This window comes from Bubalus kerabau, chromosome 3 (assembly GCF_029407905.1).
Source record: "Bubalus kerabau isolate K-KA32 ecotype Philippines breed swamp buffalo chromosome 3, PCC_UOA_SB_1v2, whole genome shotgun sequence".
In the NCBI taxonomy this organism is placed as follows: domain Eukaryota; kingdom Metazoa; phylum Chordata; class Mammalia; order Artiodactyla; family Bovidae; genus Bubalus; species Bubalus kerabau.
Genome location: NC_073626.1, coordinates 115,893,954 through 115,911,515, shown reverse-complemented (window position 1 = coordinate 115,911,515; position 17,562 = coordinate 115,893,954). Strand labels below are relative to the sequence as shown.

Sequence of the window (17,562 nt, the reverse complement as noted above, 5' to 3'; positions counted from 1 at the left end):
ATAAACTTAAAAAAAACTCTGGAAGATTAATGATTGTATAATATTTATACAAATATAAGTCCTCCATGTTGTGAAATACAAGCTACTAATTAAAACTAAAGAGTACACAAACTAATGTTACATCCAAACAGTATTTGCAAACAGGCCTTTTGTGAATGTAGTTCTTCTTTGACCCTGTACTTTGTGAGTTTTGACGTATTGATTCTGATTCTCTCATGATTCTGACGTATTGCCAGATTATGTCTTGGTTTTCTTTCATCATCACTCTTTTATGTCTGAGTATCAATTACATTTTAATGTTACCCTTGCACTTTTTAAATATTTATCTCCATCTGATGATACTTTAGAAAAAGTGTTTTATCATTAGAAAAAGTGTTTTATCATCATCATCCCTTTTAAAAGAGATTTCAGGAATACCCTTTTAATAAAATAGGACTTCAAAACCAGAAAATGATAACCTTGAGACAAAGAATGCTTTGACAGTAAGCCTAGTTTTATGCATTAAGACAAATTAAAAACAAGTTTAAATGGCATTTTGATTTTTTTAAAACATGATTTAACAGTTACTTCAGCCTGAATTGTCCACAAACACCATGAGTCTAATTAGGTTATTTTCAAAAGCATCTTTTCAATAAAGACAACTGGCTAAGAAATAAAAAGAAGACAACACTCAAAATATGCACCCCGGGTTCATTTTGGAGGCATTTAGTGAACAAGAATCTCTCCTGCATACTAAGCAAGGAGGTCATGATTGGTCTAGAATTACTGAATAATGATTTTGCCTTCAAAATTTCCCTGATGGCTTTACAGTGTTGAATTTTCGCATATAGCAGTCCATGCCCAATACTAACCCAGCAGCATTTTTCAAGCAATTGAGAGTATATTTTTCAAAAACAATCTATGCATAATACAGTGATTATAGTCAGGGAAAATTGAAAGCTTAACAAAACCTTACTGAAATATAATGGATATCAAGAAGATCATAGAAATATTTAGTATTGTATTTCAGTTTGTTAAGTACTTTAAAAAAGTATTAACACTAAAAGCATTTAACATGAAAAGGAAAGATGAATTCTTGATTTGTGTTTTGAAATTTTCCACTTTTAAAGTATGAGACAAGCACAAAAAAATTTTGGTGAATTCTCCACATATAAACTATATGTCATCCATTTAAAAATGTTTATGCTTCATTTCTTTACCAAAAATCGTGTGATGTCTGATCCATGCTTTGATGCTAGAGACTGTCTTCTCACCTGGCTTCTTTCCTTGGCTTGTTGGGCAGTTCTCTAAAGGTAAAAAAAGTAAAGCGTGTGTACACGTGTTAGAATTAAAGTACCAGCTACAGCGACTCAAAAACTGTTAATTCTGAAAAAAATATACATTATCACACACTCGTGTACCAGTGCTTTGCCCTCAGTGGGGTTACTAAGCCAATAACTCTGAGGTTGAGGTGTGTGCAGGGCCCACCCACCTCCTGTTCTCTGGGCTTAAAAGCCTTTCCCAACCTAACAGCCAAGCCAGTGCAAAAAACCAAAATGAGTAGAACAGAATTGGATTCTTTTGCTAATATAAATAACATTTTTCATGAGACTCTAGAAAGGTGATTACAGAAGAAGGCACAGCATTCTCTTTTGCTGAATCTTAATTTTCTTACAGATCTTGACTGTGCTAACAGTTTGCACGGTTGAGAAATCAGATGATCTTTTGCCCAATTGAAGTCCACGTATGTGTGAAGTTATCCAGGTAGAAGGGGTACGGAGAGGAAAAAAAGGTTAAAACTAAAACCCCTTTTTATGACATGATCCTATTTATGTAAAAGTTATTTACACAATAAAATTTGTGACTAAATTGAGGAATCTGAAATATTAAAAAGAGGCTAAGAAAGTGCTCATATGATATGAACACTGGCAAAGGATCTGAACAATTCTCACAATGTAGATACAGTTGATTAGCGTTTTCATAAATATCAGGGTCTTTAAAATAAAGTAAAGCCTCTAGGTTAGCGATTTGAAAACAATAAAAAATATGTTTCTGAAAAAGACTTTCCCCCCCCTTACCTAACCCATTTTGAAAAAATTACAAGTAAACAAAATAATTCTTTTTTCACCACAGCAGCAATACCAGTGCAGTTAAACAGGCACTTTTCACGCCAGGATCGAAGGAGCATATCTGAGTACAATCCTTTTGGAAAACAGCATGGAGAGAATTCATCTCCTGCAGTCTCAAAACTGTCACTCAAAATCTTAAAACTTGACTCAATGATTTTACAACTGAGTATCTTAAGGAACAACCTCGAAATGTAAAAAATAGTTTGTATACAAAAAAATGTGGTTGGCAGCATTGTGTATATGAACCAAAGAATGTATACAACTTCAGTGTTCATCAGTATGGGAATGGCATAATTAACCACAGTAGAAGGCAATGGCACCCCACTCCAGTACTCTTGCCTGGAAAATCCCATGGACGGAGGAGCCTGGTAGTCTGCAGTCCATGGGGTCGCTAAGAGTCAGACATGACTGAGTGACTTCACTTTCATGCATTGGAGAAGGAAATGGCAACCCACTCCAGTGTTCTTGCCTGGAGAATCCCATGGATGGAGAAGCCTGGTGGGCTGCAGTCCATGGGGTCGCACAGAGTCGGACACGACTGAAGGGACTTAGCAGCAGCAGCAGCAGCAGAGATGTACTCAATAGACTAAAATGCAGCCATTTTAGATGATAAACACTGAATGCTTATCATGGGAACATGGGGAAATGCTTAAATTTTGCCATAAGTAGAAAAAAAGTTGGGTACAAAGTTGCACATTAAATGTATGCTGCTTTCTAAGATTATAGCTTAACGGGTAGATCCTGCGACCTTTTGCTGAACTACCTGTTAAAAATTCATCCTAGTTGACAGACCATATTATGTTATTCTTTCCTTTCATTTTAAGCACTAGGTAATCACTCCAAGATGTACCAAGATTAATAGGTTTCATATTTAGGTCAACAGTGTAATGCCTGTATGTGGAGCTGAGTTGGTCCTAGAGATAATTTATTCATGTTCTCAGATATTTCAGGACATATTTAGTTGCAGATGCAAACATATGCCACTGTCCCAATTCACTGAACTTCTAGTTTGAGGGTCTGGGTCTTTTCAAAACTGTGCAATATGTAAGTTGTATTCATTTCCTTCTAGGTAGTGGTGAAAATTTCCTGGTCCTAGAATAAATCGAAAGGGAAGCAGTTTCTTTTTCATCTGTGAATGAGAACTTGCATGCTGCTGCTAAGTCACTTCAGTCATGTCTGACTCTGTGTGACCCCATAGATGGCAGCCCAGCAGGCTCCCCTGTCCCTGGGATTCTCCAGGCAAGAACACTGGAGTGGGTTGCCATTTCCTTCTCCAATGCATGAAAGTGAAAAGTGAAAGTGAAGTCGCTCAGTCGTGTCCGACTCTTAGCGACCCCATGGACTGCAGCCCACCAGGCTCCTCCATCCATGGGATTTTCCAGGCAAGAGTGCTGGAGTGGGGTGCCATTGCCTTCTCTGGAGAGCTTGCATATACCTCAAGAAAAAACTCAAGTGGTAGGTAATGAAAAGAATAAAACACATCTCAGATCCCAGACCAGGATAGAGATTCACCCGTATAATCCTCCACACCTGTATGCACAATTTCCAATTGGCTGTCTTAGGATGGAGTCAGATGTGTCTGCGAGCATCACTGACCTCTCTGTGGCAGACTGTGCAGAGGGTCTGCAGGTTGTCCAGGGAGCACTGCCCTCCTCCACCAGACACGGGCTTGATGTGGTCCACCTGCCAGAAATGCCCTTCCCCTGGGTTTCTTATCAGCTCATTAAGCTGTAATAAGAACACAGCATCAGCAGTTTTCAACACACACTGTGGGAACTGTTGGTTCTCAATTGTGCCGTCATGTTTACACAGCAAAATCACAGGGAAAAATACATTAGGGTGGTTTTTTATAGCTTTTATTGTGAGTAGGAAAAACCCTCTAGGTTAGCAATTTGAAAGCAATAAAAAAAATATGTCTCTGAAAAAGGTCCCCCCCCAGCCCCCGCCCCACTTACCCAAACCCATTTTGAAAAAATTACAAGCAAGTATAAAATATCCGGTGGCGGATTCATTTTGATATTTGGCAAAACTAATACAATTATGTAAAGTTTTAAAAATAAAATAAAATTAAAAAAAAATAAAATAAAATATCAAGCCTCCTTCAGACTGGGAAAAATCAGTTGCTTATGCACCTTTGAACTAGTTTATATAGTTACTAAAACAAAACTGATAAAAAGATTAGAAATGGAAAACTTCTGAGTATTACTGAACTCAAGTCTTTAATTGTTGACCTAAATGCATGTGTATTTGTACCAATGACAGTTTAATAGTGATCATCTAGAACTTTTGCAATTACCTGAGAACCTCCTAAATTACATGGACTGGAATCAAATTTCTAGAACAAACTTCTGTAACTTGAATATTTAGAATAAACAAAGATATTCATTTAAAGTAGACATTACCTAGGCCAGTCCTTGTAGACACACTGTATATTTAACCAGTGATGACTGACGTTTAATTGGTATTATTTTAGCATTTGATATAAGGTCACAGCTCACAGCATAGCAGTGTAGATAGAGTTGTTTAAATGGGACAAAGATCAGTGTGAAAGTGGTTTTTATTTCCTTGGTCTTAAACAAGGAAGACTATAAGCAACTTCATGGCTGATGGCCATGGGAACCTGTGATATACCTCTGAAGTGCTTTAGGAGAGTTGTCAGGCCCACAGACAGCACAGGGACCTAACAGTGTCTGGCCCAAGAGCGCAGCCCTAAGGAGGCAGCAAACTGGAGCAGTAAACGGTCTACCTGAACTCCGCTGTAGATGGACTGACTTTCTCTCTTTTATACTGAACTTCCCAACTTCGGTTAGAAGATATATATTGATTTTTCTTTTTGAGGTTGGCATTGTTAGAGGCAATGTCATATGGCAGCCTTGTGCATAAAGCAAGTGGCATACTCTGAGGGGAAAAACATCCATTTTGGTCGTCTCGTTTGTAACCAAATCTTTTGCCCTGAGCAGTCTTCCACTGTGACATTTTGTGATCCAGAAGGTGCTTCTTTATTCTTCCCAAGAACTCTAAATCACTTGGGGCCAACTTTCTACATCCTAAACTCACCTCTGGAAAGAATCACCCCTTCTCCCCCTGGTCGTCCCCATCTGTGCCCTGGGCACTGCTTATTCCCTAAGCGCTCCTCTTCTAGACGTATGCTACGTTACTTCTGTATTCTTGGACAGACTGCCTTCTAGATGTCCATGCGTCATTTCTTTGTGTCTTTTGGAAGTCTCCACATGGAGGCAGCAGACAGTAGCTGGAGTCTGGCTGATGTTTCTGGGATGGGTGTCACATGCCGCTCACCAACTAGACTAGATCTTTCAGGAGCTCTGGATAATGTTAGGGGAATAGTGTATTTCTCTAGCTCTGAAAGTCATGCTACATCTTTGCAGAAATGCTTATTAGTTAATTCAGCAATACTAAGTAAATAAAATTGTAAGATTTTTGCTGGAATTTATCCAATATTTTTGTAGAGTCATTTTTTAAAATGAAGCATACTACAAATTTACACATTTTGCTCTAGTTTGAAGTTTAGAGGTGCTTGGATCACAACATTGGAAACCCAACTGAGTTTTGGGAGTCAAAGTGGATACTGAGAATACTGTGCTGAGAAGAGTATTTTATAATAAATTACATTTTACAATGGGATAAACAAATATAAGTTTCTTTCACATTGTAATGAACTACATTTTAGGGATTATCTATTTACCCCTTGTCACTCAATATTAACATCATGAAAAGTGGAATGACCAGACCCTAAGTGCCTCCTAATGCAAAGTACCATCTGTTAAGATCTCTTCCCAAAATAATCTAATGAGAATCTAGTTAGGGACTTCCCAGTGGTTCAGTGGTTAAGATTTTGTCTTCCAGTGCAGGGGGTACAAGTTCGATTCCTGGTGGGGGAGCTAAGAACCCACATGCCTTGAGGCCAAAAAACCGAAACATAAAACATAAGCAATACTGTAACAAATTCAGTAAAGACTTTAAAAAATAGTCACATTAAAAAATGTTGAAAAAAGAATCTAATTAAACTTCTAGATCTTATAACCATTATTCAGTAAGTCAGGAAGACAGAGAAACACGTCAAACGACATCATGAGGATACAGGTCCAAAATGTGGACCACACACAAATCCAGAATGTGGGAAATCCCACAGGCAAATGACCGGGTTTCTTCAACAATCAGTGGCGTAAAAAAAGGAAAGGGGTTATATTACAGATTAAATGAAACATAAGAGGTATAATGACCAAATGCAATGTGCAGGTCATATTTTGATCCTAATTTGAACAAAGCAATTGTAAAAAGGCATTTTTGAGATCATCTGGGAAACCAAACATGGACTTAATTGTAACTGGAATTATAATTATGTTGGGTGTGATCATGGATATTGGGCTATGGGTTTATATTTAAAAGAGAAAGACAAAGGGGAGGGAGAAAGAAAGTCTTCATCTGTGAAAGGTATATAATGAAAGTATCTAAGGGTGGAATGAAATGCTGTATGAGATCTACTTTAAAATAATTCCAGGAGAGAAGAAGAATCGAAGTGAGGGAAACATGAAATGAATAGCAAAATGTTGGTAAAGCCGGTTGACAGGTGTGTGGGTTCATTATTCTGCTTTTGTAAATGTTTCTGAGAATTCCCATATTAAAAAGGTTTTAAGAGGAAAATGAGTCAATATTCATCACTCAGTACAATGCTGTCTTTATCAGTCAGTGATTAAAACTTACCTGTTCTAATGGGAGCTTTGAGGTCCAGGTAGCATCCAGAAGACTCTTCCTCTGACTTTTAGGGGCATCTCTCAGACGTAAAAAGAGTTCTTGTGCATTCAGATTACACAGCTGACACACACCATGTTCAATTTCAAATACTTTGGCTCGCAGGTAACTATTATTAGATCGAATCCAAAACTCCTCCTGACATTTCAGAGAACAGAACCGTGAATCCCAAGCATCTGCTTTACGCTCTTGCTTAGTTTGGCAAGTGGGTTGCTGACAGCGAAGGCAAAGTGGATTTCCTTCGTTATCCACAGCCTGCAAATAGCCTTTGGATGTAGAAGCCTTCAGAATGAGATCACCTTGGGCTGTGCAGGGATTTAGAAATGGGACACATTCTCCACCTTCAAGAAATTCTCTAGAAGGGGCAAAACATTGAATAGGTAATTAATTAAGGCTTACTCTATTGTAAATCATTGTTCCTTCATTTAAAGGTCTTCAGAGTTTCTGTGCTGACAAACAGTAAACACAGGGCACACAGATTCTGCGATCCACCGTGGAGATGAAGTATTAATAGCTATAGTCAGCACTCTGTTATACTCCAAGGAAAAGAAAGAATGGCGTGTTCAGAAAAATTAATTTGAATACAAATACGCTGCCTCTCTTTGGAACTTAGATGTCTTCAAGTTACACAGACTCTGAAGCGTCTAGAGAAGATGGAAAATGAAAAGTTAGAAAATCCTTCTTCAGTCTGGGAAAAGACAGGCTACCCTGCTCACTCAATGTGTTGGGTCACACACTTCATTAGGACCAGGAGGCCATTACCAAGATTTCCATGAACATCTATCTGAATATTGCTGGCCTTCAGGAGACAGACTGTTCACATCCATTCAGTGACAGAACCAGGGAACCAACAGTACTGATAGGAATTAGAACGGGAGACTTGCTACATATGTGCCTCCTACAGGAAAACTCGGAGTTGACAGAATTAAAATTAGAGATGAAACATGGCAGGACATAAGCTCACTTTGTTAAACTAAAGGAAAAGGTACATTACTCAAGAATGTTGGAAAGTCCTGCATGGGAATTACAATAGCTACTTTGCTGTTAGAAGTGTTAAAAGAAAAACTTTTTATGATAGAACTCAAGACTGGGGGGCAGAGCCCAGATTGGACCTCAGTACTAGTATCTGGTAGCCTGGGGCAGGTATTATAACCCACTTAGCCTCAGGTACCTTCTTGATCTCTAATTTCTAAGATAAGGGCATCAGGAGCCTCGCAGCGTTGCTAGGACAGAAGAGCTATTACATTGTGAAAGCTTTTTGTAACGTGTCAACTGGTCACACAAGAGGTAAACTATTGTTATAGAAATTAATACATTCATTTAAAGAAAGAGTCTTAGTACCACTACGCCTGACAAGTAAAAAACCTCTTACTTTGTAGAAGAGTCCCCTGGCCTGGGCCCCTTTGTGATCAGTCGGACATGGCCCCCGTCATTCTTCACCTTGTACATCGAGGCTGCAGCAACATCTTCTTTCGTTATATATCTGAAACAAATACACATGAAGTGGATGTCCTTTAAGAGTTTCTCTATTTCATGTTCACACTGCTCCTTGCAAAAGCAGTAGGAGAATAAGGAATATATAAGTCTATTCATCATGCTAATACTTAAAATAGGGAACGGGAGTTTCTTCCTCTACATTGGTCCCCATGTGTGCTAAACACATCTCTTTGTGCCAAATAAGTTTTCTGAAGATTTATTTTTCTAAGAAATTCAAGAGTCAGTCAATATCCTTTGGACCAATTTTCACTCACGGGAAAAAAGGAGTGGGTGTGGGAATAAGAAGTGATCAAATTCATGTACCACTGACAGCTGTAGGTAAACTGCTTGCCAAGCCATGCAGAGCATCTCCAACTGCATTTTTACCTCCTCTTGGCCTTCTCTTCAAGGCTCCTCATTCACCTTAATCAGTTATAACAGTGTAGCATCATATTTGGATAAAGTTATTCTCTTTAATCAGGTTCAATCACATTGTGTATAATCTCAAGGTTGTTTCCATTATTATCATCTCATACAGGGTTTATGGAATCCTCCACCGACATAAAGCCACTTTTGATGAGGGATTCGGAACCTTATTACACAACACTATCAATACCACATAATGGTTTAGGGACTGGAAGGAGAAAGGACAGTTACTTCAATTACAGGTGATGGGGGATTTTAAGTAGGTGAAATGCAATTACCCAATTAATTCCTTCTAATTAGCATGGCCTAGTTTCTAGAGTGGTTTACGGTTTTCTTTAAAAATTGCAGTTTTCTTTAAAAATTACTCTAAACGTGCATTTCTTCATATTCTCAAATACTTCATTTGGTAACTTGACAATAATACCAAAGTTAAATCACAATGGAATTGTGCAGTTTATAGGTAAAATTTTTTAAATTGCTTTTATATTGTTAAAGTATATTTAATAAACAGATTCCCTTTCCATAAAGTATGGTATTTTTGATTAGGTGATACAAATGCATATTTCAGAATTTTAAAGGCACACACTTCTGTATGTGGTGAATAATAAGCCTCCCTTCCATTCCCATCATTTTCTCCCCACTTCCCCAAACTACATCTTTTGCCAGTTTTCAATACATCCTTTTAGAAACAGTTCATTTTTTTTTTTTTTTTGTAAAGGTGTATAACTTTAATTTGGGGGCTTCCCTGATGGCTCAGTGGTAAAGAATCTACCTGCAATGCAGGAGATACAGGAGACATGGGTTTGATCCCAGGGTCGGGAGGATCCCCTGGAAGAGCAAATAGCAACTCACGCCAGTATTCTTGGAAAATCCCATGGACTGAGGAGTCTGGTAGGCTACAGTCCACGGGGTCACAAAGAGTTGAACAAGACTGAGCACAGGAGCATGCATACCTTTATTTCTTTGTATGTTTATGGTCATATAATTCACATATCATAAAATTTACCATTTTAAAGTTTACAATTCAGTGTATTTTAGTATATTCACAAGGCTGTAACATCATGACTATCTAATTACAGAACATTTTTATAACCCCAGAAAGAAACCCATAGTCATTACCAGTCACTCTCCATTATATTTTTTATTTTTAAAAACAAAAATAAATAAATGGGACCTAATTAAACTTGAAAGCTTTTGCATGACAAAGGAAACCATAAACAAGATGAAAAGCCCTCAGAATCGGAGAAAATATTTGCAAACTAAGCAACCAACAAGGGGATTCATTTCCAAAATATACAAAGAGCTCGTGCAGCTCAGTATCAAAAAAACCACAAACAACCCAATAAAAAATGGGCATAAGATCTAAATAGGCATTTCTTCGAAGAAGACATACAGATGGCCAAGAGGCACATTAAAAGATGCTCAACATCACTAATAATTAGAGAAACGCAAATCAAAACTACAATGAGATACCATCTCACACAGATCAGAATGGTGTTTATCAAAAAATAATCTACAACAATAAATGCTGGAGAGGGTATGGAGAAAAGGGAACCCTCATACACTGTTGGTGGGAATGTGGAGAACAGTGTGGAGGCTCCTTTAAAAAAAATAAAAATAGAACTACCATATGACCTTAGCAATTCCATTCTTGGACATATACCAGGAGAAAACCATAACTCCAAAAGATACATACATGCCAATGTTTATTGCAGCACTATTTACAACAGCCAGGACATGAAAGCAACCTTAATGTCCATCAACAGAGGAATGGATAAGAGGATGTGGTACATATATACAATGGAGTATTACTTAACCATATAAAGGAAAAAAACCTGCCATTTGCAGACACAGATGGACCGAGAGACTGTCATACAAAGTGAAATAAGTCAGAAAAAGAAATACCGTATATAAATGCATATAGGTGGAATCTAGGAAAATGGACAGATGAACCTATTTGCAAAGCAGAAATAGAGACACAGATGTAGAGAACAAACATGGACACCAAGGGAGGGGGAGACGGGGTGGGATAAATTGGGAGATTGGGATAGACATATATTTACTATTGATACTGTGTATAATATAGATAACTAATGAGAACCTTCTGTATAGCACACAGAACTCTACTCAATGCTCTGTGGTGACCTAACTGGGAAGGAAATCCAAAAAAGGCTATATGTATATCCAAAAAAAGCTATATGTATATGTATTAATATAACGGATTGACTTTGCTGTACAGCAGAAACACAACATTGTAAAGTAGCTATACTCTAATAAAAATTAAAACGAAAACAAAAGGTAGAATAATATACACTAATCTTCACCTTGCTCTTTTTGCCTAAAGATACATTCTTGGAGATCTTTCCATATTAGCACACATAAGATTGCTCTATACTTTTAATGGTTTCATGTTATTTCATTATCTAACTAGTCTCTGATTAATGCCCATTTAGGTTATTCTAGACTCTGCTAGCCCAAATAATGCCGTAATAAACAGTCCTATCCCAAATATCCCTATTTTCTATACAAGAACTATCTGTAGAATAAATTCCCTGAAGCAGACTTGCTAAGTCAAAGATCTTGGGTGCTCTAAGTTTGGATAGATTTTGACACATTGTTCTCTTCTGGGTTGGTACCAATTTGTATAGTGCTCAGTTGTACTCTTGCCTGGAAAGTCCCATGGACAGAGGAGCCTGGTGGGCTGCAGTCCATGGGGTCGCAAAGAGTCAGACACTACTGAGCGACTTCACGTTCACTTTTCACTTTCATGCATTGGAGAAGGAAATGGCAACCCACTCCAGTGTTCTTGCCTGGAGAATCCCAGGGACGGGGGGGGCCTGGTGGGCTGCCGTCTATGGGGTCGCACAGAGTCGGACACGACTGAAGCGACTTAGCGGCAGCGGCAGCAGAAGTTGTGCCTGACTCTGCGACCTCCTGAACTGTAGTCTGCCAGGCTCCTCTGACCTCTTGCCTCTAAAAATTCCTCTAAGGAGTTTTCCAGGCAAGAATACTGGAGTCGGTTGCCATGCCCTCCTCCAGGGGATCGTGTCGACCCAGGGACCTGCATCTCCTGCACTGGCAGGTGGATCTTTTACCACTGAGCCACCTGGGAGGCCCTACCAATTTATAGACCGCACCAGCAGTGGAAGACAGTCCCTCACACTTGCACCAGCACAAGGTATAGCAGTTAAAACGTCGCTGCCAACGGTGACTGGTGTGCTGTTACAGCTTTAAATTTGAATTTCTCTTATTAAGAGGAATGATGACTGTCTTTTCACGTTTACATTTCTACTTGTGTGTCTTTCTTAAAGCAAAAAGGAATCAGAGTGAATTCTTTTAGTATTCTTTAATTTGCCCTTTTAGCTCCTAAATTCCCCCTACACACACACACACACACACACCCCATTTCTTCAATCATTTTATTCCCTCCACAAAAGCATTTTGCTAAAGTATTCCAGTAGATTCTAAATGAACTTAAAAGCTTCCTAGCTTTGAGGGGCAATGAGATATTAAGCCTTGCCTTTGGTATTATTCAATGTTTAAAAGCTTAGAAACATAATTCAGTAACTTTAAAAGATGTTGAGAAATTTATTCAGAGATTTAAGAACTAAAAATAACCTCTGGCTTTCCTACGAGACGTTTAAGTACAAATGTTTGGCAACTACAAGAAACAGATCAACCAGCCTCATAGTGGGTTTGTTGACAACTTTTCAAACGTAGTTGTGTTACCAATATTTAATTTTCCATTGAGGTTTGCTAAGTTCATAAGCATACCAACTTTCAAGCAGATTATGGTGAATCCCAATTTTGACAAATAATGAAGGAAGAATGTTGTCTCCTGAAGTAATTCTGGGATGAGGATGGTCATGGAAGATGGACCATGGAAGTTTTGCAATAAGAGAGGAGTGAGTTGGAAAGTGGCCCGCACCAATGAGAACAGTGCTGGGCTCAAGGCTGCTGACCTGACCAGCTGTGGCTATATGATAAAAAGTTAGTATTCTAAACCCACAGGTTTCAAACTGAATCAGGCCTGCCCTCCAACAAGTGGGAACCCACTTAGGAACCTATACAATGGCTGCTGATACTGGCTTTTAGAGTGAGCTGCTCAAAAGCTGACTGCAACCTCTGAGCTTGGGTGTAGCCTGCAAACAAATGGACAAATAATCACACTGGGAGATCTAGTTATTGCTTTTGGGAGAATTCCCCCAAAGTAATATATCTTTGTCTTCATTCTGAGGCTAGTCCATCTTTTCAGAGATGACTCCTCTAATCTCCTGCCTATTCTAAATTAAAATATGGCTGTTGGTGTGGCAGCTGAGCCAATACAGGGATCTAGGGAGTTTAGTTTCTAGCGTAACACTTCTCTCTTTGTCTCCACTAAGCCTGATGTTTCCAAGACGGCTGCCTCTCTGGTATAGTTTCTCTGGAAAGAAAACTATATTTTCTTGGGCTCCAAAATCACTGTGGATGGGGACTGCAGCCACAAAATTAAAAGACGCTCTTTGGAAGAAAAGCTATGTCAAACCTAGATAGTGTATTAAAAAGCAGAGACATCACTTTGCCAACAAAGGTTTATATAGTCAAAGTTATGGTTTTTCTAGTAGTTATGAAGGGATGTGAGAGTTGGATTATAAAGAAGGCCGAGTGCCAAAGAATTGATGTTTTTGAACTGTGGCGTTGGACAAGACTCTTGAGAGTCCTTTGGTCTGCAGGGAGATCAAACCAGTCAATCGTGAAGGAAATCAACCCTGAATATTCATTGGAAGGACTGGTGCTGAAGCTGAAGCTCCAATACTTTAGTCACCTGATGTGAAGAGCCGCCTCACTGGAAAAAACTCTGATGCTGGGAAAGATTGAGGGCAAGAGGAGAAGAGGGCAACAGAGGATGAGAAGGTTGGATGGCATCACTGCCTCAATGGACAAAATTTGAGCAAACTCTGGGAGATAGTGAAGGACAGGGAAGCCTGGCCTGCTGCAGTCCATGGGGTTGCAAAGAGTCAGACTCGACTTAGCAACTGAACAGCAACAGAAGGTAAACTGGCAGTATGGTGAGAGGGCGAGGCATCCAGCATCTGCCTGTTCCCCACACAGACTTCCATTCAGTGCTCTTGTGTTGCCCCTTTCACACCTGCTCTCAGGCAGACACACTTCAGTTCACTGCGATGAGGGTTCCGCAGCCAGAATCAGCATGCTTCCTCTGTCTTCACCCTCTGCAGAAGCACGTGTTTCATTTTCCTGGCTCTGCTAAGTCCATGTCCCTGGAGCCCTCTCTCCCACCTCTCTCTCATTAGTGACCAAGGTCTTTGGATCTATCTCCTTAATACCTCTCCTCATTCTCTCTCCTCCATTCCCATTTCTAATGCCTCAGTATAAGCCCCTATCTTATTTTCCCAGGTCAGCTATAATTTAAAGATATCTCTGTCTATGAGTCCCATCTTCTGGTATTCAATTGAACACTCACCCAGGTAATGTTGCAAAGGGATTTTGCAGATGTAATTAAGGTTAATAATCAGTTGACCTTAAGAAAGGGAGCAATTCCAAAAAAACAAAAACAAAACAGAAAGGGATTAATTCCAAGCATGAGAAGTATTTGACACATCATTGCTGATTCTGAGACATAGGGGCCTATGTGCTAGAACTAAAAAAAAGCCTCTAGAAGCAGAGGGTGGCTCCCCTGTCAATAGTCAGCAAGAAAAACAAAGTCCTACAGCCAGAAGAAACTGAATTCAGTCAACAACCTGAATAAGTGTGGAAATGTATCCTTCCCAGACTATCATTAAGAACCGAGCCAGCCAGTATCTTTTTTTCAGTCTATAAAATCCAGAGCAGAGAAACAAGTAGGGTCAACTCAGACTCCTGACTTAAAAAATTGGGAGATAATAAATTCCTGTTATTTTAAGCTGCTAAATTTGGGGTGATTGGTTAGGGCAGCAACAGGAAGCTAATGCCACTTGTCTCCCACTTCGAGTCGTACCCTTTGAATCTAATCTTCCAACTGGGGCCAGGGGGAGCTCTTAAAAATATAAATCTGACTACTAACTCCACTGCTTTTTAACACAGCTTTATCTTTAATATATCACCTACATATAATATTTATAAATAATACTGTGTATCTGACTTAGGCTTGCACTGATTTTATGACTTTTGCTTTTACACCCTGACCAGCTGTCTTTCTTAGGCGGTGCTTCCATGTCTACTGGAGAAGAAATAACAGGATGTGTTAGAAGTGGCTGGAATGAGCTGTGAATTCAGTTAAGAAGGGAACTATGATTGTGTAAAGAGAAGACCAATACTTCAACTAAGACCATGGTTACAAAAATGGAAAGAAGGAGAGGACTGGAAGAAGTATTGAGAAAAACAAAACGGGTGTGTTTTTTGTTATATGTGTGTAGGTGTGTGTGTACGTATATTTTTATATAAAGTAATACATAGTCATGGGAAAAGCCAACCAGTGCAAAAGAGTTGAGGCAAGAGTCCAAAACTGACAGCTCATGGATAAACCCAACTAGTCACAGGGCTTTACGTGACTCACACAGTGTTTACTTTTTAAATCTAAATTTGTGTGACATTATATAGGTTATTACTTTCTAGTTTGCTATAGTTTTACCCCTTACCCCATCCTTTTCTAGTTTTATACCTGACCTCATTCATTCATGTATGGTTCCTTGCTTTATTTTTAGTCACATGAGTCTGTAATCCCAGCGGGAAGTATAAAGTCCCTACAGTCTTCACAAATCCCCTAATCATACGGTCTAGAGTCAGATTTCACAGCAGTGGCACCAGTGACATTGTGAAACAGGTAACTGTTTGGAAGAGTGGCCCCGTTCACTGCAGGATTTTTGGCAGTACCCCAGGCCTCAACCCAATAGATGGTCTCAGCTGTATCCCCTAATCATGAAAATCTAAAAAATGACCCCTAAGATTGCAACCACAGAAGAAACTGCCTCCAGCTGAGAACCATGTGTTAGAAAAACCTCTGACACTAGTTCCTAAGCTATCTTCCCCAACACTATGTTGCTAATAGCAATTACATATATTTGTGTCTCCATCCATTTTTTTTTACAGGCCTCCCAAGTGGTACCAGTGGTAAAGAATCTGCCTGCCAGTGCAGGAGATGTGGGAGATGTGAGTTCAACCCCTGGGTCGGGAAGATCCTCTGGAGGAGGGCATGGCAGCCTACTCCAGTATTCTTGCCTGGGAAATCCCATGGGCAGAGGAGCTTAATGAGCTTTGCAGTCCATGTGGCTGCAAAGTTAGACAAGACTGAGTAACTGAACACAACAACTTTTTTATACACTTATTTTTACCCTTAACGATTTTCCATGTTCTCACTTATGATATTTTGAGACAGCAGAAGAGGTCTTCACAGTATGAGGATTTAATGTACTTAACCAACTGTACTGGATACAGTTAATGGATTTTTGTCACCCATGTGCATAGAAAAAGCTGGAGATGATAGAAATGCTGGATGTGAGGATGAAGAGAGATTACAGGTATATGAAGAAAGCAAGAGCTAAAGAAAGGGCCTTTTCCTGAAATAGTGCTGCTTGGTTTGGTGCTTTGTGATCTCTTCCAAAACGAGAGCTGGGCTGTAGAACAGCTGCCCGCTTTTCCCAAGTATCTTTGCTTCACACTGACAAAGAGTCTACAGAGAATGGGGATTTCAGATCACACAAGGGGATGTCTCTGTGAGGCAAAGATGCTGCTGCTGCTGCTGCTGCTGAGAAAGGAAATGGAGTATGTAGGGATTTGAAAGGCAGAGTACATCATGAGAAATGCTGGGCTGGAAGAAGCACAAGCTGGAATCAAGATTGCCAGGAGAAATATCAATAACCTCAGATATGCAGATGACATCACCCTTATGGCAGAAAGTGAAGAGGAACTAAAAAGCCTCTTGATGAAAGTGAAACAGGAGAGTGAAAAAGTTGGCTTAAAGCTCAACATTCAGAAAACTAAGATCATGGCATGTGGTCCCATCACTTCATGGGAAATAGATGGGGAAACAGTGGAAACAGTGTCAGACTTTATTTTTCTGGGCTCCAAAATCACTGCAGATGGTGACTGCAGCCATGAAATTAAAAGACGCTTACTGCTTGGAAGGAAAGTTATGACCAACCTAGATAGCATATTGAAAAGCAGAGACATTACTTTGCCAACAAAGGTCTGTCTAGTCAAGGCTATGGTTTTTCCAGTGGTCATGTATGGATGTGAGAGTTGGACTGTGAAGAAAGCTGAGCACCGAGAAATCGATGCTTTTGAACTGTGGTGTTGGAGAAGACTCCTGAGAGTCCCTTGGACTGCAAGGAGATCCAACCAGTCCATTTTGAAGGAGATCAGCCCTGGGATTTCTTGGGAAGGAATGACGCTAAAGCTGAAACTCCAGTACTTTGGCTACCTCATGCGAAGAGTTGACTCATTGGCAAAGACTCTGATGCTGGGAGGGATTAGGGGCAGGAGGAGAAGGGGACAACAGAGGATGAGATGGCTGGATGGCATCACTGACTTGATGGACGTGAGTCTGGGTGAACTCCGGGAGTTGGTGATGGACAGGGAGGCCTGGGGTGCTGCGATTCATGAGGTTGCAAAGTGTTGGACACGACTGAGCAACTGAACTGAACTGTCATGATGAAGGTGAAACAGTTACAAACCTGAGATATTAAACCTTTACTATTACTTTGTTTCCAACCAAGGGCATGATAATTGCTACCTTCCCCTAGTAGGGGCTTCCCAGGTGGCGCAGTAGTTAAGAACCTGCCTGCCAGTGCAGGAGACACAAGAGACA

At 39.7% G+C, this 17,562-nt stretch overlaps 1 protein-coding gene across 16 annotated transcripts in view; it reads right to left on the bottom strand.

The window, feature by feature from the left end:
* Positions 1 to 472: 472 nt before the first annotated feature.
* The window catches only part of ZRANB3 (zinc finger RANBP2-type containing 3), a 300,187-nt gene continuing 283,097 nt past the window's right edge, over positions 473 to 17,562 (bottom strand). For 15 of the 16 annotated variants that reach the window (XM_055572729.1, XM_055572728.1, XM_055572727.1 and 12 more), the window contains 4 exons: positions 8,251 to 8,361; positions 6,831 to 7,233; positions 3,705 to 3,836; positions 473 to 1,286 (listed from right to left, as the gene is read on the bottom strand). In XM_055572729.1, the coding sequence (XP_055428704.1) occupies positions 1,188 to 1,286; positions 3,705 to 3,836; positions 6,831 to 7,233; positions 8,251 to 8,361 (745 nt within the window). In that variant the 3' untranslated portion in view covers positions 473 to 1,187. Of the gene's footprint in view, positions 1,287 to 3,638; positions 3,837 to 6,830; positions 7,234 to 8,250; positions 8,362 to 17,562 lie in introns of all 16 variants that reach the window. The other variant, XM_055572734.1, reaches the window with a different exon arrangement.